We start from the raw sequence: 24,447 nt of genomic DNA, 5'->3' as shown, positions 1-24,447 counted from the left end.
AAATCCTGGATTAGAATATATTTTACTTATAACTTGTATACTAGATCGACTAAACCGTCGCTGTTCAGTTTTCGAAGCGAAATCTTAAGTTTACTGAGAAAATAAACAGTTTATTCAATATGTATGTATGCTTTGATTTAGTAAACCTATTCAGTATTCATGATTTGCAGACGAATGTAACGAACATAAAGACGAGCTTACATTTATTCTTGTATCCATATAATTTGTCTAATAGATACATAGCAATGGTTTCGTTTATTTTAATTAATGGTTTAGACTGACTCTTTCTTGAAAATTTTGCCTTACAGGGCAAACAGTATCTATATTTAATAACACAAACGGGTCTACCGCGATATAATTTCATTGCTGCTGATGCTGAGTTGCACCAGTTGTGGTCACGGAAAGACCTTGCGGCTTGTGATCTTTCCGTAACCTCGGAATTTAAGGTAAAAACAATAAAATTATATCGCGGTAGACCCGTTTGGGTATAAATATGGGAGAGTTTAAACTGTACTCGCATAACAACGCGCTCAAATACCTACAATGTTAAAAATTATAGATTGTCAATTATTATATATTTTATCTTACCTAGTCGGTACCTTATGCCTGGGAAAGAAATAAAATATTACACACACATATTACATTAAACACAATATATGTTTGCGATATAAAAGTCTGGCTTTGAACTAAATTTTTTAAGCTGGTACTTACTAATGCTCAGGTAAACGAGGCTTAGTGAGTCTACAAAACGATTTCGATCAAAAATACAACGAAACACGAAAAGCTCTTAAAAGCTTAGCATGAAAGTGGAAGATTATTAAAATCCATACTAATATTATAAAGGCGAAAGTGTGTCTGTCTGTCTGTCTGTTACCTCTTCACGCTTAAGCCGCTGAACGAAATTTGGTAAGTATAGAGATAATTTGAGTCCCGGAGAAGGACATAGGAGAGTTTTTATGTCGGAAATTATCCCTGAAAAGAGTACAAAGGTGGGTGGAATTGAAAGAGATAACAAATTGCCTAATAATTGAAGTAAGCAATGCGCGAATTGAATGATTGCTATTAGCATTATCCAGGCGCTATACCTACTTTAGCTGCTGTCACTAATTCCACGCAGACGAAGTCGCAGGCAAAAGCTAGTATTATACACCGTGTTTTTTTTTCCGTTAATTTCAAGGGTGCATTCCTGAGCTTAAATTAAGTAACTTTCTCAAAGACACTGATGTTCTAATTAACTCCATTTCGGAGATAATCAATAATTTATTTTTTTCCTATAAGGCCTCTACAAGCGTGTACACTTGCCTTAGGGCTGGTTTACATATTGGTTAGTGTTAAGAACGAGTTCATACATTTGCTACTAAACTTAAGTACAATCTCGGTTGATCGATGTTCGAAATGACATTGATATGTCACAGATTTCAATTGTTTGGTTGAGTTAAATGTAATGCCCGTGTTACAACAACGCTATATGCTACATTTAATTACTTTTTAAACTTAATTTTTTCTTTAAAAAAAAGCAAAAAAGAATTTCTTTTTTGAAAATTAACTATGCCAATTAGTTCACTTAAACGTTCTTAACCATACCCCGAAGTTAACGGAATTCAATAAAAACACGGTGTATATATTTACTCTCTCTCCCGCGGCGAGTTTGGCACACTGGGCACGTATGTAAGTAGGCGATTGTCGAGAATATTAAGTCACAGATGTGTTTAGAGTAGAGTTACATTTATATGTACTAGGATATCAACGCCGTTTTGGTTTCACACATAAAGAAGAAGAAAAATTCGCTGAAATATAATTACTGTTTTAGAAATTTTTTATGTAAGTAACATCCTGCATTAATGTGATTTCATGACTACAGGATATTGATACGGAATGAATAAAAAAAAACAAAATGGCCATAGTGTTAAATTTTTCAGATACCAATAAAATTACCTGGAGTCCAGAAATCTAAATATCTAGATTTAACAATTTGTGATGAGTTTGAAGTTTTTGATTTTTAAATCTAAATCAGGGGTCCTACCGCGAACCACGTTCGACGTGTTCCCTCTCTGTCGCACTTGTAAATTTGTACGTAAGTGTGCAAAAGTGTGTGACAGGGAGGCAACATGTCGAATGTTGTTCGCGGTAGGCCCTCAGCTACCCATACGTCTCGTGGAATATCTGATTAGTTCACTTATCTTTCCGCATCTTGACTAAAGATGCACCGGATATCCGGTTCCTATCCGGTATTCGGCCTATCCGGCCATTATTTTACTATCCGGGTGGATACCGGATAGTGACTTACTATCCGGCCGAATACCGGATAGTAACATTGCTTGATTTCGGAGTAAACAAATTGGAGCTAAGAAACAGACACGGTCATAATCGTACTTGTTTATTACGAGTATTTTAAAACAATTTAATAATTCTATTGACTTGCACGCGCACTTATTTCGAACCTAGAAATGAGTCCGCGCGAACGTTCACTAGGAAACAGGTCAAACCTGCAGAATGCGCACCTGAAAAACCTAAATGTAGGTTTAGTTCCGCTGGCCGAATATCCGACGGCCTGATACCGGATATTCGGCTGATGGTCAGGCAAAATATCCGGTATCCAGTATCCGTCCAAACAACTATCCGTTGCATCTCTAATCATGACCCCACAATCATTCAGTATATTATCGTAAAACTTCATACGTTTATACTAAATGGAAAGGACTACCTGCAAAGCTGAAACGCTCATTCATAAAGTCATATCGGGCCCTTGAATGGCGGCAATAAGCGCAAATGAGCCCAATTTGTAGGGGTCACTATCGAGTAATAGGGGCGGAGGAGGAATGGTCGGAGTTCCGCTTATCTGGCCATGTTTTTCACATAAACTGGCAAATCAAATCTACCGTAGATCTTAACAAGTTGATCTCTATTCGTATGATTATATCTTATTTTATCCTTTCCGAAGTCGGTTTATCTTTTTTAAATGTTTTTTTTTATTTGGATTTGTTAGTTTTTGTATGACGGTATTTTGCGCGTTGTAATTTTGACGTTGTGAGCAGGTTCGATGATTATATATGTATATTTTTTTAACAGAGCTAAGTACTAGTTAGTTTTATTCTTTGAGGATACATATAACCAAACGGAGTAGCCATTAACAGGCGTTCCCCTCTGTCGAAAGGCGGCCAATTGTCATACACATTGTATGGACTGACGTTTATCTGGCATGGCTATTTTCACGTTACGTATACATTTGACATGCCCATCCCCCGCAAAAATCGGCACACTGTTTTGTACAGAAAATTACAGACATAGCGTCTCCGTTTGGTTATATCCTCCAAGGTTATATTTCATAAATCATAATACAGTATGTATCAGAACGAAAGGCCAAGAAAGAGACCCATTAATGTTTAGGTCATACTGATCAACTTTTACTATGGGACCAACCCCGAAACTCGGAAAAAAAATTGACTCTCAAATAGGAAATTTCAACATCAGACCATCAAAATGTATGAAACATCCTATTTTTTCCCGTGTTTTCGGGATTGGGGCCATAGTAAAAGTTGCTCAGTATGACCTAAACATTAATGGGTCTCTTTTTTTACCTTTCGTTCTGATACATAGGGGAGCGGGGGGCTTGTTGTAACAGTTTTAGGAAAAAGGCCTGTATTGTCCAAATATGTATAATTTCATGATTCTGAGTATGAGGGTTTGTAAAGTATTTATTTAAGCATTAATTCCGATTACAAAATAATTTTAAATGGTTACGCATCATTAACCCCAGACACTTTTTGAAAAACTGGGAGTTGTTACAACTTACCCCGTAAGTTTTTACAATACCTGGTCGAAGTAGAGCTCGTATGCACATCCACTCGCTTCGATGTCTGGCGGTTGCGGGGCAATAGCGGTGGTTACGTTATTCCTCGAGTTATAAGAAAGTCATTAAGCAAAAAAATAATAATTTGTTTTTAATTCCCCGTCAAAATTGAGCGTTACTACTTACCCCTGTTACATTAACCCCCGGCTCCCCTACTGTATATTGACCTAATCGATGTGTTTTGTCCGCAGAGTATATTAAAACCCAATGCGTACATAGTGACGCAGGGGCCCACTGAAGACACGGTGCTGGACTTCTGGCGGATGATATGGCAGGAGCGGGCGGCTGCCATCGTCATGCTCACCAAGACATTCGACTTTATCAAGGTATGACACAGTAACAATAGGTATAATGCTATTAACTTACTAATATACTATGAAATAACTGATATCCTACCTCACAAGATCAAGATTGTTACCTACTTCTTCTTTTCGTGTCGAGGTTCCTTTTTTATACGATGGATGCCCAGTAGGCAGCGGTGTTGACAGCCCTGTTGGCTACCTATTGTTACGAGTACCTACCTACTCAATGCAGGATTTCAAATTTTACTGCGGCCTGTTAATTAATATAAAACTCCCAAAATACTATTGAAACCAATAATATTAATTCGTGTTTTCAAAGAGTTAACACCAAGTAACGAATGAGATTTACAAATATAATATTATTTTTAAAGTTATAACTTGTTAAATCCCTTAATATGATAATGATAAAATGAAATATTCGCTATACTTAATATTTTACTGATGTATTGAGATAAAATCATATTTTATCCTCTTGGGGTTCAATGTCCTAATACTAGTACAAATTACCTCCAATGAAATTTAAATCTTAATGAAATGGAATAGAGTTGCTTTTATTATCTTTCGTTCGATTTTAAAACAAAACAAATTCAACTCTATTTTCTATACGGTTGATTCAAATTCGATTGCCACTTTTCCTTGTATGGTGAGCCGCTAGAGGATATCAAAAACTTCTTCAGTCCAACCATAAGTTATTTTGATATTGAAATGTTTACATAAACGTTCCACACAATATCAAACACTCGAAACATGAAAGTGAAAACCCCACTAGCAACCAGATTAGCATTACAAAGCAGTTAATGAAGTAAATGAGTGCTCAGCGCGGCTGTAACGGAGTGAATGGGCTGCAAGTGCCCCATTTGCCCCCGTTTCCCCTTCACGATTATATTGCAGCTTAATGCCTATAATCCACCCGGTTTGCTGACACCAAAACAAAATAAACTTAAATAAAGTATCACGTTACCTTCAATATTTTGAATATATTACCGTTCGGATACTAGCAAACAACAATTGAAGGGATGTTTACAAAAACAACATAACTGACTACACTGATTGACACCTGAAACGATTGACAATGTTCTTAAAAAAGTGTCAACCGCTCTAAGCAGTTATGTTGTTTTTGTAAACATCCCTTCAATTGTAATTGTTACAGAAAGCATACCTACTCGACAAAATAGTTTAAAATAATCTCCCTTTTCCATTTATCAGCCTAGTTTAGACCTTAAATAAGAGACAACTTCTAAGTAAACGAGGTTCCAAGTTTGAAATCAGCATCTCTGAATAGTGCTGATTAGCAAAATAAGCAATTCAAGTGAACGTGGAACTGCCGGCCTAGCCAAGGTTACAATCGCTATCGCTTCGACAACGAAAACCATTATGTCTCTCTATCACACTTCCATATTAGTGCGACAGTGACAGTTGCGTTTCGATCGCTACGGAGCGTAAGCGATCGGCATCTTGGCTACGCGGCCTGGTCGTACTTTTACACATAGGTACAATTTTATTTTCAGGAATTAGGAATTAGTCCAACATTTTATATGTGGTTTGAGAGTGTACAAAACTGGCGGTCTAGCCAAGGTGACAATCGCTTGCGGTTCGCCATCGAATCGCTTTGTGTCTCTCTATCGCTCTTCCATATTAGTGAGACAGTGACAGTTGCGTTTCGTTCGCTACGGAGCGATAGCGATTGGCATGTTGTCTACGGGGCCTATACGGCTACCATCAGTTTCGCATTGACATAAACGCTATCGTGAACGTTATTTACTTTTTATATATCTCACTAATATGTCAGTACGAGCGAGATGCATAGAAAGTAAATTACGTTCATGATAGCGTTTATGTCAATGCCAAACTGATGATAGCCGTAGATCGCGACCACTAAAATATTACGCCATTTTACACAAATACGCACAATATTATAAAGTTAAATAATGTAACATTGCATAATGTCTGAGGCATTAAATTATCTAGATAGGTTAGTTGGCATATAGGCTGGACGGTATTCTGGAATTACATCATCTTGCTCTTACTTAGTGGTCGTATATGGGCTATCCACAAGATTGTTGATGCAAAAAAATATTAAATTCGATATGCTACATAATAAATATTAAATAGGTACCAGAACATTTAACAATTTTTCATAAACTCCGTCGCATCATAACGTCATTATTGTTAGCTCCAAAACGCAGACATATTCGCAGTATCAGGATTTTTTTAAACTCTACCTATGTTACTTAATATCAGACATTTTTTTTAAATCTCTATATAACTTGTCGTCTATCTTGGGCTAGCGTGGGGACTATAGCCCAAGCCCTCTCGCGCTCGAGAGGAGGCCTGTGCCCAGCAGTGGGACGTATATAGGCTGAATTATTATTATTATTATTTGTATGTCTTTTCCATATCTCGGGACCATGGGGTCCCGGACCTTTGGGAGGCGTACGTGGGGCCGAAGCCAACAGCGCAGAGGCCCTTTAAGACACTTTAATTTAAGAGCAAGGGATACACATGGCGGATACCATCCCCGAACGCACAATGTGATACATCCGGAGATGGTCCCCGCCAGGTGCAAAGACTATTGCAGTGCAGCACTTTTGTACTGCGATGGGAACGAAGGTCATGGGCTATAGATTTGAAAGTTGGATGGACTGGATAATGGGCTATGGGAGAGACTAGCGGACACCTGCCGTGACAATCAGTCTCAAAATTGTATAAGACAGGTGGTGACTCGCCAACTCATTGAGTGGGCCCCGCAATGGCCGCACGCACAGTGCGACAACAGGGCAACACTTTGGAGCGGCTGTGAGGTTGTCGAGAGGTGAGTCTGCGGTAGCCAGATCCCGGTAATCCGTTCAAGGGCCGCCGGCGTTATGACATTTTACACTTCCAACCTGGAGCATAGGTCCCGCTCTTGCGACTCCACTCTGGCCGGCCAATCAAGGCAAGCACAGAGGCAAGGGCCAGATGAAAGTGCCCTCTGGAATAGGGGTCCGCGGTGTCGCCACTCACCGTCAGCTCGCCACAAGCTGCCCCCGCGGGGTTATTATTATTATTATTATAACTTGTCGTAAATCTCGTAATATGTATTATGTATGTTTGATTCTAGAGGTAAATAGAAAAGTGTATAATGTGAGTAATATAAGTGCTAATATACATAATGATACTGGCTATAATATAATATAATGATACTGGCTACATATGTATTAACAGTATAAGTATCTTGGCTATAGCTGTAAACTTATACTCAGTGTTTGCCTGAATAAAGAATAAAGAACCACTCCGTTGATCGAGCTACGTCGCCGTCAGCATTTTCCGCACCAGCGCCTCCCGCTGCCGACGACGAGACGAGCTGACGAAATTTGAAAAATATTTTCCACCCTATTTATTATATCAGGAGGGTGGAAAGTTTTCTAAGGTTATAAAACGGGACGCGACAGCGGTTGCTCCGGTAAAAAGGTGTGGAATAAGAAAATAGGAATACACTGATGTTTAAAAGCGTGTTTCTGTCAGCTTTATTAGTTGGGCGATTCTCAGAGATGACCTTCGGTGCCTGACTTCGGTGCCAATTTTTTTTTTTAACTTATATGATATGCGACTTTATTTCCTTAAATCTACCCTTAATATAAAAAATATTGGTAGTGGAGGCCTCCATTAGAACCTTATAGTTTTCAAGACATTTGAGATTTAAAAAACACCGAAATCATGTGCAGGCACTGAAATCAATTTGCGTCACCGAATTCAATAATGCTTACACAAAAATCACATTTCAATTTTATATCTCAATTATATTACATTTTAATCATATTTTTCATTCCTATTTGATGGTAAGCGATGTAACAAGGCTAATGATCTCAAAAGCTTCCATAGCTTTAACGTCTGGTTTAAAAAAACTTCTCAAAGTGAACTAGTGATTTTGTGTACCTACTATGACTTAATTTACTTACAAACATAATTTTACGTTTATACAACGTATCTTTCACTTTTTAGATATGATAAATTAGTACAACAAACTAGTTTACAAAGCAGGATTTGAATTCAGTGACCACCTTTTTGATATCGGTGGTCAAAAAATCCACCGAAACCAAGGAAATCAACACCAGCGATATCAAAATTAATCGCTTTTTAGCAATTACAGAAATAGCATGAATGATACCGAGGAGATGTAATAATGGTGGATTAACGTACTTTCAAGGATTTCTTAATCACTTGCATAACGATAATTACACTAAAACTTTCGGAGTAAATTGCACCACCGATCTCAAAAAAACATAGGACCAAACCCAACGAAGGACGAAGAAACGTTTAAAAAATCACTTTATTATACTGTGACTGTACCTCTACTTTATTCAACGGTTAAGGCACAACTAAAGCATACTATGTTTGACACACTGAGTTCCTGGTCTACAACTTTGAAGGAGTACCGACATGTTTTGCAAGTTACACCGATATCAGTCACTAGCCCGGGACACATCGTAAATTTGCTTTTATTCAATGTGTTGAGGAAACACATTATTGTGATATAAAGAATATGATAAGCTAACTAATACCTTATGCGTGAATACCCATAATAACTCCAATGTAATGCCCCATCTTGAGTAATAATTTTTTGTTTCATAAAATCTGGGTGCGGGACACGCCCACCGAACATCATTTTTGGCATTTGAAATTTTTTTTCTTGTATTATATAAATAATAAATAAATAATTTGATAGTGTCCCAGACAGAATATAAGCTGAAGATCATGCCTAAATTAATTCAGATTTATTGAACAGTAAATTCAATCAATTACTGCCCCGGACACGTCAAAATGGCCCTCCTGAGAAATGCCCTTATCTCTTTTATTTATGACGTAGAGGAAAGTTATTATTCCTCATATGAAGCGTGAATTATATTTATGATTCGTAAAATATATATACGAACACGCGGTCTGACGGAGTAAGATCTAAAAGACACACATCACTACACCTTCTAAAACAAAGTCCCCTGCCGCGTCCGTCTGTTTGTGTGTTTGTATGTTCCCGATAAAGTCAAAAAATATTGAACGGATTTTCATGCGGTTTTCACCTATCAGTAGAGTGATTCTTGAGGAATTTTTATGTGTATTATTTGTTAACCCGTGCGAAGCCGGGGCGGGTCGCTAGTTTTTAGTTAACCCGGAGATGAAACTAGAACTCGTAAGGATTAGACAAAATATATATAAGTACAGTCGACGTCAAAGATATGTTAACACTTTTACACCTTACTTCCTGTGTACGAGTAACAAGGCGAAAAGTTTAAATATATCTTTGACGTCAACTATACCGAGCTACTTGACCGTTAGAAGTTAGTCTGCTATCGTATATTATATATAATTCATCATCCCTAGAGGTAGAGATCCATTTCCTTATCAATATAATTCTGTCTCTATTATGACGGCCCATAGATCAATATTTAACCTTTTCGCCGCCACGTCAATGAAGTAATAAAGTGTCACCAACGCAATGTCAAAAATTGCACGTATACAAACCTGTACGGATATGATGGTCGTATTTGTCTACGTGACAGTGTGATAAAACGGTGTCCGTCTCTTTCTATCCCGCAGAGTTAAAAAGTGACAGTTGTTTTATCACGTGGATAAATGTGATAAAACAACTGTCACTTTTTAACTCTGCGGGATAATAATATACTATAATAGAGGCTTGCTGACCAAAATCACGACTTGATATAAAGTCGTGGCGTGTGGGGCACGATACATACTGACTTTATATCAAGTCGATGGCGGCGAAAAGGTTAAGAAAGTTATCTGATTCCAGGTAATGTGCGTCCAATACTGGCCTCCGAGCAAGGACAAGGAGGAGACGTACGGGGACCTGCACGTCTGCATCGAGCGCGAGGAGGAGCTGGCCAATTTCCACATACGGACGTTTAGGCTTTATAAGAAAAACGAACAAGGTGTAAGTTACTTTATCCATGTTGCGACCGAAACTATACTCTGTATCTTTAGGTATTTAAATAAAAGTAAACAAATAATTTGTACGTTTTCGGGTAGTTATAACATTTATTGGTTAACCAACTAAATACAAAATCGCCTGGATCTGTCACTGAACGACCTGACTTTAACCTACATTACTAGATCATGTAATGTTTTCATCTACCCTCGACTGACTTAAGGAGCCACTTGAAGGTAGATTTTGTTTACTTTTATTTAAATACCTAAAGATACAGACTGTAATGCTTGTGGTCTTTTTTTTAATCCTTACTCAAAGAAAAAAATCATTTATTTAAATTAGAAATTAATGTTATTCTTTATAATTATTAATTTATAAACTGCTCAAGTGCTCATTTTAGTGCAGTATTACATTCGTTATACTCTCCCACTCTTTACATTTAGACTAATATAAACGTTTATATTATTTTTTATTGCTTTCGTAAATAACATTACTTCAGATCTTCAATTAATTACGTAATAAATTTGAGACCTGCAAGATAAAAGGTGATACCTTTGGATTCGACTATTACTATAACAAATAAGCATTAACATTAGGTACATAGTCAATATTTGATATTGGACACGTATTTAATTACTCTCTCTAAATAAGCCGTATTTGCGCTCATAATACAATACTCTGGAGTCTAACCTCGTAACCTTTTAACCAATAGGCACATCAGTCAGCATTCCCGAAAGGTCAGCTTTCACCTCCATAATTCACTGTATTTAAACAAAGCTTACAAGGATAAATTTGTCGAACAAAATAAAGTGAGATAACTGGTGAAACTTATGGGCGCAGCACTTTCAGAGTAAATATTTGGTGGGCGAGCGAATCGAACGCGTGAGCCCGGGCGAGGCAAATACTACAAGTAACTTTCGGTCGCGCCGGGAAAGCTACGTTTGTTAACTCAATGCAGCTTTTATCGCTTTTGCAGTACTCGGGATTTTACCCGCCTGAAAATAATGTTATATTTTACGAGTGTATGTTTTTTGTATGCAAATCTATTTGATTGGCAAAATTTTCCTTCTTATCAGTGAACTGTAAATAAAAGTTATTTACGATACAAGTGCGGAAAAGAGGAAATTCCAAACGAGTGGCGATAAATTATAACACGAGCGAAGGGAGTGTTTTAAACCGACACGAGTTGCGAATTACTTATTGGCACGTGTATCGTACAACGGTTTACAGTACATATGGCCCTTTAAACTTTTGACATACGCACTAGGTAAAAGTGCGGGAAAGTAGGACTATATGTACTGCAAATAACATTTCAAACTGATAGTAATTCAAGTAATTTCCGGCCACATCGGTATGGCTACGTCTGTTAACTCAAACCGCCAGGGCTGCACTTTTATAAATCTTTTTGCAATGCCCGAGTTTTTTCATTAGAACTGTCGCTCGTTGTAATTGTTCCTTTTTGCGTTTTTAATATAACTTAAACTTATTTTTTTTTTCACCAACAATGTTTCTGAAGTAGGTCGGGCATAATGTGTACGAGTAATCATATTTGGTTGTTCTTAATAGAATTTCCGAAAAGCTTTAAAAAATGTAGTGAAATAGGTAAGTACCAACTAGTAACAGTAGTAGTTTTAACGACTATACTCACTTAGGTAAAGAAATTGACATGATAAGGTAGAAGTACTAGTGCTAGACGCTGCACTAGTATTCGACATGGGCACTTTATGTCAAAGTAACATAGGTTAAATTTGAACGGCGAAGATTTTTCTATATTCAAAATCCTTGTCACTAGTCCAGCGTCGAGCACTAGTACTTCTACCTTATGTCATCCAGAAATTTATTTGGATTTCGTTAACCTTTGGCGTCGCAAACTCCCTCAGCGGAAATGAGAAATTTAAATTTATTTAATTGCCAGAAAGATAAAATTACATCAACTCATAATAATTTGAACACGACGATGATTTCTTCCGAGATATACATGTGTATCAGTCAACATTGATCGGTCAAGTCATTGAAAACAGCATCTTAATTCTTAAATCTTTATGGCACCGGCATTCAACCCGCATAGTGACCTCCTGTCTCCTACAGCTACAATTACTGCAATACCTCTAAGCGCCACTTGCACCATCCCGCTAACCCGGGTTTAACCGGTTAAACCGTTAACCCAGTGTCAAATTGTACTGGTAACCATGGTAACTCCCGGTTTAACCGGTTTACCCCGGGTTAGTCAATGGTGCAATGCAAGTGGCCCTAGAAGAAACTCACAAAACGTGATTTTTTTTGTTGGTGCAGGTGGTGATCGAAGAGCGATTCATCCTCCAGTTCCACTATACACAATGGCACTCCCACACATGTCCATTCAGCAATGCGCTGCTTGAGTTCCGGCGGCGCGTCCGGGCCGTGGTGGGCCGCCGGCTGGCCGCCAATCCCGCCGCGGGACCCATGGTCGTGCACTGCAAGTGAGTATTGAAGGACGAGTTCCAAGCCCACTCCAACGAATGTCTGTTCAGTAAGCTGAACAAATGCTCCTTATTTTATGAGCAATTTTATACTTTTGTAATTCGTCATCATCATATCAGCCAGAGGACGTCCACTGCTGGACATAGGCCTCACCCAAATAGTCCCACAATGACCGGTCTCGCGCCACCCGCATCCAGCGGACTCCCGCGACCTTTACCAGGGCGTCAGTCCACCTTAAGGGGGGTCTACCTACGCTGCGCCTTCCGGTACGTGGTCGCCACTCGAGAACCTTTCCGCCCCAATAGCCATCGGTTCTACGGGCAATGTAAATAATGTGATTATATTCTAATAATGTTCGGGTGTTTGTTACAGCGACGGAGGCGGCCGTTCAGGAGTATATTTATCTATAGACGCTAACCTGGAGTTGGCTGAAGAAGAAGACTGCTTTGATGTTTTCGGCTTTTTGAAGAAGCTTAGACAATCACGAAAGGGCCTTATAGAGAACGAGGTTAGAAAGAAATTAGAAGTAAATATATTTTTAATAAGGTTGGTCAAAAGACCGAATGCTGCCTGCAAGTAAATGAATAAGCTCTAGCTTTGCGTAGAAGATAATCACAGAAAGTCATTTAGTTATTTTTAAGACTGACGCACTCAAACGGGATTGTCACAGAAACTTCTTCGTTGTAAATTCAACATTCTTTTTACAGGAACAATACAAGTTCGTGTATGATACGTTAGAAGAGCACGTCGTCTGTGGAGTTTCCTGGTTCCCAGTGACGCACCTCACCATAAGACTGCAGTCCAAATCACAGCGGGACCCGGTGACCAAGCTGAACGACTACCAGCGCGAGTACCAACAGATATGCAAACAGACGCCAAGGTTTACTATCGGGGACTGCGCAGGCGGCCATCGAGGAGATAACAGGGAGAAGAACAGAGATGTCTTGGTTGTTCCACGTAAGTATTGAAGATTATCTGTCGTATCTGGTCAACCCAAGAACAACGATGCCTGGTTTTCCTCAGTAAAAGAAAAACGCATGAGGCACTACGAGCAGGCCTCCAACCCCCGCCCACCTGGGGGAGCATACACCTGCTGCGTCCTCTCTCGTATAGGGCTTTACAGCCACGAACGCAAATGTCTAAACCGGGATGCTGCTTAAAACATCTGACATAGATGTTAAAGGCCTATTATATTATATTTCATTATGACAGCAGGCCATGTGACCTGAGAGAGATCCTGTGATCAAGCTAAATGACTACCAGAGAAAATGCGAGCGGATGTGCTTATAAACGCTTTATTTATTTAAGTAGTCAAGGGTCATGAAATCTGTCACAGTGCCTGTGTTTCAGCATAACCACCAAAACAAAAATATCGATGTTAAATATTATATTATAATACGTTCTTATAAAGTTATAATTCTTGTTGCAGCTGACAACTTTCGGCCGTACCTGACGTCGTTTCAAGGCAACAGTTTCACCGATTACATCAACGCCGTGTTTGTAGACGTAAGTATCTTACTAACTCTGACGACTGGTTTGGCCTAGTGGGTAGCGATAGTGACCCTGCCTGTGAAGCCGACGGTCCTGGGTTCGTATCCCGGTAAGGGCATTTATTTGTGTGATGAACACAAATATTTGTTCCTAAGTCATAGGTGTTTTCCATGTATATAAGTATGTATTTTTCTATATAACTATGTATATCGTCGCCTAGCAGCCATAGTACAAGCTTTGCTTAATAGTTCAGTCATTATAGATTTTGACCTATGAATAATTCGTTCTTGGATTTTTTTTTTTCGATAAACCGATAGGTCCCTCGGGGGGGTCCCACTGGGAGTGTAAATTCAAAAAGTAGACTGAATCAGGCTCCTGCGTATATTCGAAAAACGGTTTTTCTTGAATAACTCGGCCATTTTTGATTTTACAGTAAAAACGTGAGGACAAAAATTGTAGGAAATTTAATTCTCTACAAGTTTGGTCCTCACAATTTTTCTTCTAGGATCGATATTTTGGAAATTAAATTTGAAAAAGCGACAAATTCGGTTCGGTTTTTTGGATATAGTTAATGACTGAACTATTAGTTTTTGGGGCTAGGTTGATCTGCGTAACATGTCCCCTGATATTTATTTATTATTTATTTATTTAATCAACTTTGAAGTAATAAAATTAATAAGAAGTAAAACACTTTAAAGAAATACTTATGTATAGGTGTTTGAACGGGTTATGGGTCAGCCCATTGTACTACAAATGCAAAGTGTTGTAATTCCGAGTACGAATCAAAATCGATAACCTCAACTCCCTGAACTGGTACAACTACAAACAATCCGAACAACAAGCAGACAACGAACATAGAAACTTCTGATTGGACGACTTGGACGTATCGAACTTAATCACTATTTAAAATCCACAAGCTCACAATGACAATCGGAACTTCCAGAACATAATATATGCAACTACGTTTCAAATAACAAGCAAACTTGCGAGGAACTTGTATGTGTTAATTAGAGATGCCCCGAATAGTGAATTGGGCCGAATACCGAATATTCGGCCCCTAGTTCGGCCGAATATTCGGCATGACTTACGAACATTTTGTCACTATTATTATGAAAACTGTTCCCACGTTTGCTAAGATATATTTTTTATGTTGAACTGAATTAATTAATTTAGAGTCATCATAAAAAAAAATGTAATCAAAAAATTCTCAAAAAGGCGCCTTCGTATTTATTTAACTACTTTTCCAGAATACATTTTAAATATTAAATATATGTACCTAGTTTTTGGTCATTTTTTTGTGCAATTTTTCATTTTAGGTAGGTGCAACAGAAATTCGGTATTCGGCCGAATAGTAGGCAACATTCGGCCGAATACCGGGTATTCGGCAAAGTGGCTGAATACCGAATATTCGTGGCATCTCTAGTGTTAATGGACATGTGTTGTCGCAGGGGTACACCAAGCCTCGGGAGTACATCGTCACTGAGTGGCCGCTGATCAAGACGCAGGGCGAGTTCTGGTCGCTGGTGTATGACTACGAGTGTGCTGCGGTCGTGGTGCTGTGCGTCCCGCCTAAGAACTCTGTAAGTGGGTCATGTTGTTAAGCCGCTAAAAATACTCTTCATGTCATGGTGGAGAAACTCAAATGTTGCCGTATGTAACCTCTTGTCTACTGCTACTCAGTTGCAATAATTCTCCTAAATAAACACTAAAACCACGATTGTAATATTTAGTTTTGATATGAGGATTGTATTAAATAGTTATCATTGAACTTGATATTAACCATTCGCTGCGTTAATTGTCTGTCTGTTACATTGAAAATCTTTTGAAAGAATAAAAAAAATTATAAGTATTTTATTTTCGATTCGGGTAAACTTAGACTGCATGAACTCTTAACTTTAATGAAATCTGCGATCTCAATATTGAGCTGAAACAATATAGAAATCCTAATTCAACAAATGATTGGAATTTACTTTTTTTCTTGAAATTATGAAGACAACGTGATAAAAAAATTTTTTTTATTACAGCAACAATATCCTCCGTTCTGGCCAGAAAGCCGAAGTCCCAAGAAATACGGCCCAGTCTTCACAATAGACCACGTCTCACACGAACACTTTACCAACATCAAGACGTGGATATTCCGCATTAACAAGAAGGTAATTCATCATCATCAACAGACATAGAAGTTGTTGTGGCAAAATAAAGTGATGATTGAGAGCCTGGGCTATAACCGCGAAAATCGAAGTTCGCAAATTGCGGGCATTTTTATCTGTCAGTCTTATTACGCCTTCATTGGAGTAAAAGAGAAAGATCCCCGAAATTTGCGGATTTCGGTTTTCGCGGTAGCCCCTCTGTTGTGTCCCACTGCTGGGCCTTTGCCCAGCCCCCGTTTTTTTCCATTCCTCCCGGTTCTGAGCAGTCTTCGGCCATTCTTTTAAAAAGGAGTCTAGCTCGTCTCGCCATCGCCGACGTGGTCTGCCAAATCCCTGTTTTCAGCTGGGCTACCACTCCTGTGGTAATCTTGGCCCATAGCTCACTCGGTATACGACAGACATGGCCAAAATAAAGTGATTGACATAATAAAATATCGACATGTCTGTTATCGATGTTACCTTTTATAAGAAGATAGCTACCGCGAAATACAGAACACGGTCGATATCTCTCTCTTTTGATATATTACTGATGTTTTCTGATAGTTTTCTATTATTTTGGCACTGTATACTACAGTTTACATACGTTTTATTTTTTAAGTACTAAATATATATATAAATGACGGAAAAACATTTATTAATTTCGTTTAGTTGTACCACTGTATATACACCGTGTTTTTTTTGATTTCCGTTAATTTCAAGGGTGCATTCCCGAGCTTAAATTAAGTAACTTTCTCAAAGACACCGATGTTCTAATTAACTCCATTTCGGAGATAATCAATAATTTATTTTTTTCCTATAAGGCCTCTACAAGCGTGTACACTTGCCTTAGGGCTGGTTTACATATTGGTTAGTGTTAAGAATGAGTTCATACTTTTGCTACTAAACTTAAGTACAATCTCGGGCGATCGATGTTCGAAATGACATTGATATGTCACAGATTTCAATTGTTTGGTTGAGTTAAATGTAATGCCCGTGTTACAACAACGCTATATGCTACATTTAATTACTTTTTAAACTTAATTTTTTCTTTAAAAAAAAGCAAAAAAAAAATTTTTTTTTGAAAATTAACTATGCCATTTAGTTCACTTAAACGTTCTTAACCATACCCCGAAGTTAACGGAATTCAATAAAAACACGGTGTATATTGTAATTTCTTATATATATAATAAAGAAATTATGTACCGCTTTGTAATTGATTTGCATTATTGAAATTTCTAAGTACTTAACTTACCTACAACAAGTAGAAGTCGCATATATTAAATACTTATCGATAACAGATTTATCGATGTCCCATTTTCTCAAACACTCGTTATTTGCCACAGACTTCTGTCTGTTCATCAACAAAAACACCTTCTAATGATTGCATCAATACAAAGGATAAACTCAGATAATTTGGACCCATTGAATTAACTTTCCAAAGACGTTTTAGAATCTATTGTCATTCCCCCGCTCCGTTTTCCTATAATTGGTCCGCAAAATACTTTTGTTATGTTGCGAACGCTAAGAATCCCATTTAAATTTATCTCCATTGATGGTTTATTCCATTGAAATGTACTGAAGGGAGGATAATATTGAGTTCCAATGTGGGAAAGTTTTAAGTCGAAGCGGTTTGCGTTGAGCTTAAAAGTGACTAAGTATGCAAATGGGAAATATAAAGCTGATTAAATCAGATTTAAAATTTCCAAGCAAGATGTACAAGATGTACTTTGTACTGACATTTTTAGGTGATACAATATATAATTTATGTACGTGATGGTACTCATTTCTTTGATCTAGATACGCGGCAGCGTGTCAAGCCAAGTTCAAGCAAAGGAACTGGCTAGCCAGCGCCAAGTGTAATATTACACGAACCACTTGGTGCCACTTTTGACCCTTCTATAACTCAAAACATCTTTAACGTAAACACATAAAACTACGTGTGTTTAATTATATCCATAAGGACATCTAGAAGCCCAAATTTCATGAAGCTAGCTCAAACGGTTATAAAGATATGAAGGTCAAAAAGTCGTAAATTTTAAGACTGACTGACAGACTTATAGTACCTAAACCTAACCTACTTCCAGATGACCTAGAAGGATGAAATTTGGAATCCAGCTCAGTTATTGTGTGAAAGCGTAGGAAAAAATCTAAAAATAAAAAAAAAGTTATTAAATAGGGGGGTCCCCATACAAAAAAAAACATTTTTTATTGTGACTGACATATAAGTACCTAAACCTAACCTACTTCCAGATGACCTAGAAGGATGAAATTTGGAATCCAGCTCAGTTATTGTGTGAAAGCGTAGGAAAAAATCTAAAAATAAAAAAAAATTATAAAATAGGGGGGGTCCCCATACAAAAAAACCATTTTTTATTGTGACTGACATATAAGTACCTAAACCTAACCTACTTCCAGATGACCTAGAAGGATGAAATTTAGAATCCAGCTCAGTTATTGTGTGTAAGCGTAGGAAAAAATCTAAAAACAAAAACAAGTTAATAAATAGGGGGGGTCCCCATACAAAAAACCTGTAATACGCGCTAAACAACCGGCCAACGGTGTGTCGTTGGCGGCGCGCGGCACCACATAGTTAATACAAAGAACAGAAGTAAAAAATATGCAGCGGAAACACAAGAAGAAACATTAAATCTCAACTGCCTAGTTTTCTTTACAAAAAGTATTGATATCCCATCAAAAACATAAATGTAAAAAAGGAGAGCCAAGTTCAATACAAAAATTATGCTTGGCTATGGGGTTCGCCGCAAAAATAATGGAGATCTAAATGAGTGCCAAGCTCTATGCAAAATCCAAATATGTATTTATAGGAACAAAATAACATTATAAACAAGTATTAAACTCTATTTCTTTGCTTTATTGGATACCTATAACAATTGCTGTTATTTAAAAAAAATGTGAGATCTTAAAGTAGGTTAGATTTGGCTTGGCCAGTTTTTATCAGAATTACAAAATATATATGTTGAATAACTTTATAAAATGACTGATGTAATGAAAACTGGCCAAGTCAAATCTAACCTGCTTTAAGATCTCGCATTTTTTTTAAATAACAGCAACTGTTATAGGTATCCAATAAAGCAAAGAAATAGAGTTTAATACTTGTTTATAATGTTATTTTGTTCCTATAAATACATATTTGGATTTTGCATAGAGCTTGGCACTCATTTAGATCTCCATTATTTTTGCGGCGAACCCCATAGCCAAGCATAATTTTTGTATTGAACTTGGCTCTCCTTTTTTACATTTATGTTTTTGATGGGATCACTTTTACGTTACTATAGCAACAAATCTGAACTAACAAAATAAAATCCTTATGTCGATACAATTGTGTCGAATTGAATTTAAGCATGGACTACCTAATATTTTTTCGGATTCAGGGATACCTACTCTCCATAACAAAAATAGCTCATAGACCTCATAGTAATGTAATGAGTACACTCGCGTATATGTATATAACTTGTATCACCTAAAAAATAACCCCATACCTATTGTTTAAATATTCTGACATATTATTTTCGTAACTCGCTGTCCGTAGTCCGTGTCAAGTGGATTTCATTGTGGACCCTACCACTCTAAATATTTTATAATCAACTTATTCATGCCACCAATGATTTATCTTATATTTTTTCCGCAATAAAGGTGTCACTGCAAATGTATCCTTCTACAGATCGTGTCCCTAACGGAGCTGATGGCGGGCGTGAAAGCGCCACCGAAGACGGTCCAACTTTTCCAGCTGACCTGCTGGCCCATGGGCCACAAGGTGCCCACGTCCACCAACTCACTGGTGGAACTTATGAACATGGTAGAGCGGTGGCGGCAGCGCACCGACTACGGGCCCGTCTGCGTCGTGTCGCCGTGAGTATTGCTGTTCCAGCTGACCTGGCCGATGGGCCACAAGGTGCTCACGTCCACCAACTCACTGGTGGAACTTATGAACATGGTGGAGCGGTGGCGGCAGCGCACCGACTACGGGCCCGTCTGCGTCGTATCGCCGTGAGTATTGCTGTACCAGCCGACCTGGCCGATGGGCCACGAGGTGCCCACGTCCACCAACTCACTGGTGGAACTTATGAACATGGTGGAGCGGTGGTGGCAGCGCACCGACTACGGGCCCGTCTGCGTCGTATCGCCGTGGGTATTGCTGTACCAGCCGACCTGGCCGATGGGCCGCAAGGTGCTCACGTCCACCAACTCACTGGTGGATCTCATGAACATGGTGGAGCGGTGGTGGCAGCGCACCGACTACGGGCCCGTCTGCGTCGTATCGCCGTGGGTATTGCTGTACCAGCCGACCTGGCCGATGGGCCGCAAGGTGCTCACGTCCACCAACTCACTGGTGGAGCTCATGAACATGGTGGAGCGGTGGCGGCAGCGCACCGACTACGGGCCCGTCTGTGTCGTGTCGCCGTGAGTATTGCTGTCCCAGCTGACCTGGCCGATGGTCCACAAGGTGCCCACGTCCACCAACTCACTGGTCGAGCTCATGAACGTGGTGGAGCGGTGGCGGCAGCGCACCGACTACGGGCCCGTCTGCGTCGTGTCGCCGTGTCGCAACTGTCGCAGTTGGACCTAAACAAGAAAGAAGGAAATTTAAACTTGCACTTCGATGATTCGAAACAACAGCAAAAATAACGAAAGAAAAAAGTGAGCAAAACACATTTAAGAAGAAAAATGCTCGTGCAGATTTTTCATCATTTCTAGTTTCTCATTTTTATGACCTGTGCTAGGTTATTGTTTGTAGTAATTCCTAGCATTATTCATGTTTATTCATTGCATGCTTGTTCCGCGTTAGCAATAAACCGCGCAACAGGTGGCTGTGTGAAGTTTAGTAGGTAAGGTAAGTAATCGTTTCTACGCACACTTTAACACAGGAGGGTTGTATATTATAGGAAATTACATTTTGGCGCTGGCAGTGACAGTCGAGTGGGGTAGGCGTGCAATATTAGTGGCAACCAATAACAATATAAGCGATTTGTTAATCAGTTAATTTATGAAAGGTAAAGTGGTAGGTATAGCCGGTATAGGTATAAAACATTTGCGGTTATTTCCAGTCTTCCCTGGTTAGTTTTGATATTTTATAAACTCTATTACGAAACCCCACAAGCTTAACAATTAAATCGATAAACAAATAAATCTAACAAACTTCTCAGTTTATTTGGTTCTCAATAATAGTGCAGCCTTTTTATTCCGGGATATTGCGGTTACAAATGCATTCGACGCTTTAATACGAGTACTTACTACTCAGTGACCACACAAATAAACTATTGCATTAAAACTTTTATACTGCCAATTTCGGTAGCTTAAATCCTCGTGTACTCGTATAGCAAAAGTGGGCACAACAAAGAGAACCCTCAAACAGTAAGCCCGGGACAAATGCCTGCATTTTGCATGCAATTTGTCGACCGAGAATCGAATACTTCGCTCGGCAGACATAAATGGATTCCTTTGGTCTTACGTTTATCACTAGTTTCAACGTATTTCAACCATTGCTGGAGAGTACAAAAGCGCAAAATATTCGTTTTATTCACTTCTAGCTCACTGGTTTTATTCAAACACATTTGAACAAATTTACTGACAATTTCGATAAAATAAATGTACTCGTATATACAATTTCATAAGTTATATACCCTTAATAGTTATAGATGTTTCCACATTACATCAAACAATTTAATATACTATAGTTACTTGTACCCAGTAGCAGTATTATTTTATCTTACATTGCTAAGGGCAGTGACCTTATGAATAAATTTCTGGACGATCGATCGTCATCGCCACATGTTTCTTCGGTACAATGCAGGATGTGAGGCTTCGTAAACATTGTTTTAATACTTTTAATCTCGCTGTCCTCACTGATCTGTCCGTTTTGTATTGTCACTAGCTTTTCCTCGTTTTCGCTCTTATTAAAAATTTAACTACTTACTTCAATTATACAGAGACGGGCGGAGCCGGGCGGGGGTGTACTGTGCGGCCAACGCTTGCATCGAGCAGGTCATCCAGCACGGCGAGGTGGACGTGTTCCAAGCCGTGAAGACCGTACGTCGCCACCGTCCGCAGCTCGTCGAGAACATGGTCAGTATACCTCGCTCAATCTAGGAGCGGTTAGCGTCGTGTGTCTATGTGTAACATTATTAAATACACTATTTTATTCCACAGACTGAATATAAATACTGCTACGACCTAGTGCTCCACTACGTGCTGCATTATTTAAATGAAGATATGAATGAAAAGAAGTGAGAGTGCGAACTCAAGGGCGAGCCCTGGTTCATCGAGTTTGGACGCGGCGCGGCGCTACCCACGACGCCCGAGGAGACCAGCCCAGCGGCGGCCCCCAAGGACAAGCGGCCGCCGCGGCCGGCGCGCCCCCGGCGCGGACTCTCGCTGGACCGGCTGCTGCCCGCGGCCGTGCGCCCGCCGCTGCCGCACGCCGCCACCGTCGACCCGCCGCGCCGCACCCGTCGCGCCGACCGCCCGCCGCTGCGTCGCTCCATCCGCCTCGAGGACGAAGACGCTGCTGCTGACGAACGCCGTCGCGTCTTCGTTCATGGGCCTCGCGCGCCCTCCTTTGACGAGGGTGATGCCAGCGACGAGCACGAGGAGTGCGACTGCGCGCATAGCTCGTTCGAGCGCTCGGGCCACTCGGCATCGGCTGACACCGCCGAAGACGACGATGAATATGAACCAGAGCTCGCTATCACCCCGCCGCCCGTCGAACCGCGGCCGGTGGCACGCCCGCACTTACGCGGCGTGTCTTCCGACCGCGTGCTCGCCGACACGCGAGACGCTTCGCCCGCTATGCGTGGTCCGTCTCGCGCTCACTCACAGGGCGTGTTTGAAAGACGGCTACCTAAAATTTACAAATTTGGCTTAGACAAGGCGAAACGGGCCAGTTCAAGTGCGCTATACGAGCGGGCCGACCGATCGCCCACGGAGGCTTTTTATAACGCCACTGGTTCCACCCGTTTAAGTTCGCAAGAGCTGTTTGAAAAGTTTTGTTCCGAGGAGTTCACCTCTCTGTACGGAAGAGAGACAGCTCGTCGCCGGCCACCACACTCGAAATCAACGGGAAGTAGCGGGTCAGACGTGAGGCACGAGCGCGCGTGCTGTCGGCGCGCACCGTGTGGCTCGCAGCCCGCGCTGGGCCGCCGCCACGTGTGCCGCATGCCGCGCTCTGACCGCTCCACAGACTCGGAGGAGACGTCACCTCGCCGCACCACTCTAGGTCCACTGCCCCTTGATGGAGACGAGCCTGATGGAGACGACTGCTCACGCTCTGCTCCGCCTATGAGCCCGGATCGTTTCGAAGCGCGTTTTACCTTCGATATCTCGGAACGCAGTGAAGCAACTTCCATCCGAGATGAGACGCCCTCCGACGCGACCGAGACACGGAACCTTACACTTTATGAGGAGCCGCTGTCGGACCGCACAAGTCTTTGTGAACTCTACGATGCCGCATTTACGTCGCATAGGCCTTCGTTCCGGCGCGATGGTTCCCGCCGCCGCGGACCCTTCGATCTCAGCGCGCTCGACTTCCGCGCTATCGACGATGAAAGTCCGCGCGCCAGTCGCCGGACCTCGCAGCGAAGTATGGATGATACGCTGCGGCAGAACTCTGAAACAAGGAGTTGGGCATCAGATTCCGTATTTGCAACCCCAGAGAAACGCGCACCCGACACGTCGCCATCTTCAGCCGATACGCGTCGCTATCAAACGGCGCAAGGCGATTCTCTGCGTGCCGATTCGGCAGCGGCCGACTCGACGCTCGCCGACACGACCGTCGTCGACGAGGAGCCGAACAGTGTCGTCGAACGGTCCGAATACGCACTAGCATTGAAACTCGGGCCTATCGACATAGACGACGAAATAGTGTCAGAGCGACCAGCGTCGACTCCCGCAGCGGACGGCGCGAGGCTGTCGAGCCGACCGTCGATGCACAAGTTGGAGCCGCTGTCGCCGGAGCGGCTGGTGGGTGGCGGCGCGGGCAGCGAAGGTGACACGACGTCGGTGCGGTCGGGCGCGACGCGACGCCGCCGCGGCGCCAGCGAGCCGCGGCGCTCGACGCGCTGCTTCCCGCTCTGATGGCGCGCGGCGGCGCCGGGCCCCCCGCGCCGCAGCCGCCGCCGCGCCCCCCCTCGTGCCTTCCCGCCGCGCGCCCCGCACCCCGCTCCAGCAGCGCGCCGCCGACTCGAGCGCCCTCTCCTCCTAGATCTAGACGCTCGTAGTGTCGCTAAACTGTTAAGAGGTCCCGTGTAGGTATAGCTTAGCGGACCGCCCCTAATCTAG

At 41.0% G+C, this 24,447-nt stretch overlaps 1 protein-coding gene across 2 annotated transcripts in view; it reads left to right on the top strand.

The window, feature by feature from the left end:
- Positions 1 to 22,933, top strand: part of LOC134671834 (receptor-type tyrosine-protein phosphatase kappa) — a 160,654-nt gene extending 137,721 nt beyond the window's left edge. Inside the window, exons 6-16 of one of the 2 annotated variants that reach the window (XM_063529682.1) lie at positions 4,042 to 4,176; positions 9,938 to 10,078; positions 12,365 to 12,531; positions 12,905 to 13,040; positions 13,240 to 13,489; positions 13,962 to 14,038; positions 15,472 to 15,603; positions 16,048 to 16,176; positions 19,835 to 20,022; positions 22,101 to 22,236; positions 22,321 to 22,933. In XM_063529682.1, the coding sequence (XP_063385752.1) occupies positions 4,042 to 4,176; positions 9,938 to 10,078; positions 12,365 to 12,531; positions 12,905 to 13,040; positions 13,240 to 13,489; positions 13,962 to 14,038; positions 15,472 to 15,603; positions 16,048 to 16,176; positions 19,835 to 20,022; positions 22,101 to 22,236; positions 22,321 to 22,401 (1,572 nt within the window). In that variant the 3' untranslated portion in view covers positions 22,402 to 22,933. Of the gene's footprint in view, positions 1 to 4,041; positions 4,177 to 9,937; positions 10,079 to 12,364; positions 12,532 to 12,904; positions 13,041 to 13,239; positions 13,490 to 13,961; positions 14,039 to 15,471; positions 15,604 to 16,047; positions 16,177 to 19,834; positions 20,189 to 22,100; positions 22,237 to 22,320 lie in introns of those variants that run through there. The other variant, XM_063529681.1, reaches the window with a different exon arrangement.
- Positions 22,934 to 24,447: the final 1,514 nt, after the last annotated feature.

This window comes from Cydia fagiglandana, chromosome 16, assembly GCF_963556715.1.
Source record: "Cydia fagiglandana chromosome 16, ilCydFagi1.1, whole genome shotgun sequence".
In the NCBI taxonomy this organism is placed as follows: domain Eukaryota; kingdom Metazoa; phylum Arthropoda; class Insecta; order Lepidoptera; family Tortricidae; genus Cydia; species Cydia fagiglandana.
This window is presented reverse-complemented; position numbering and strand designations above follow the sequence as displayed.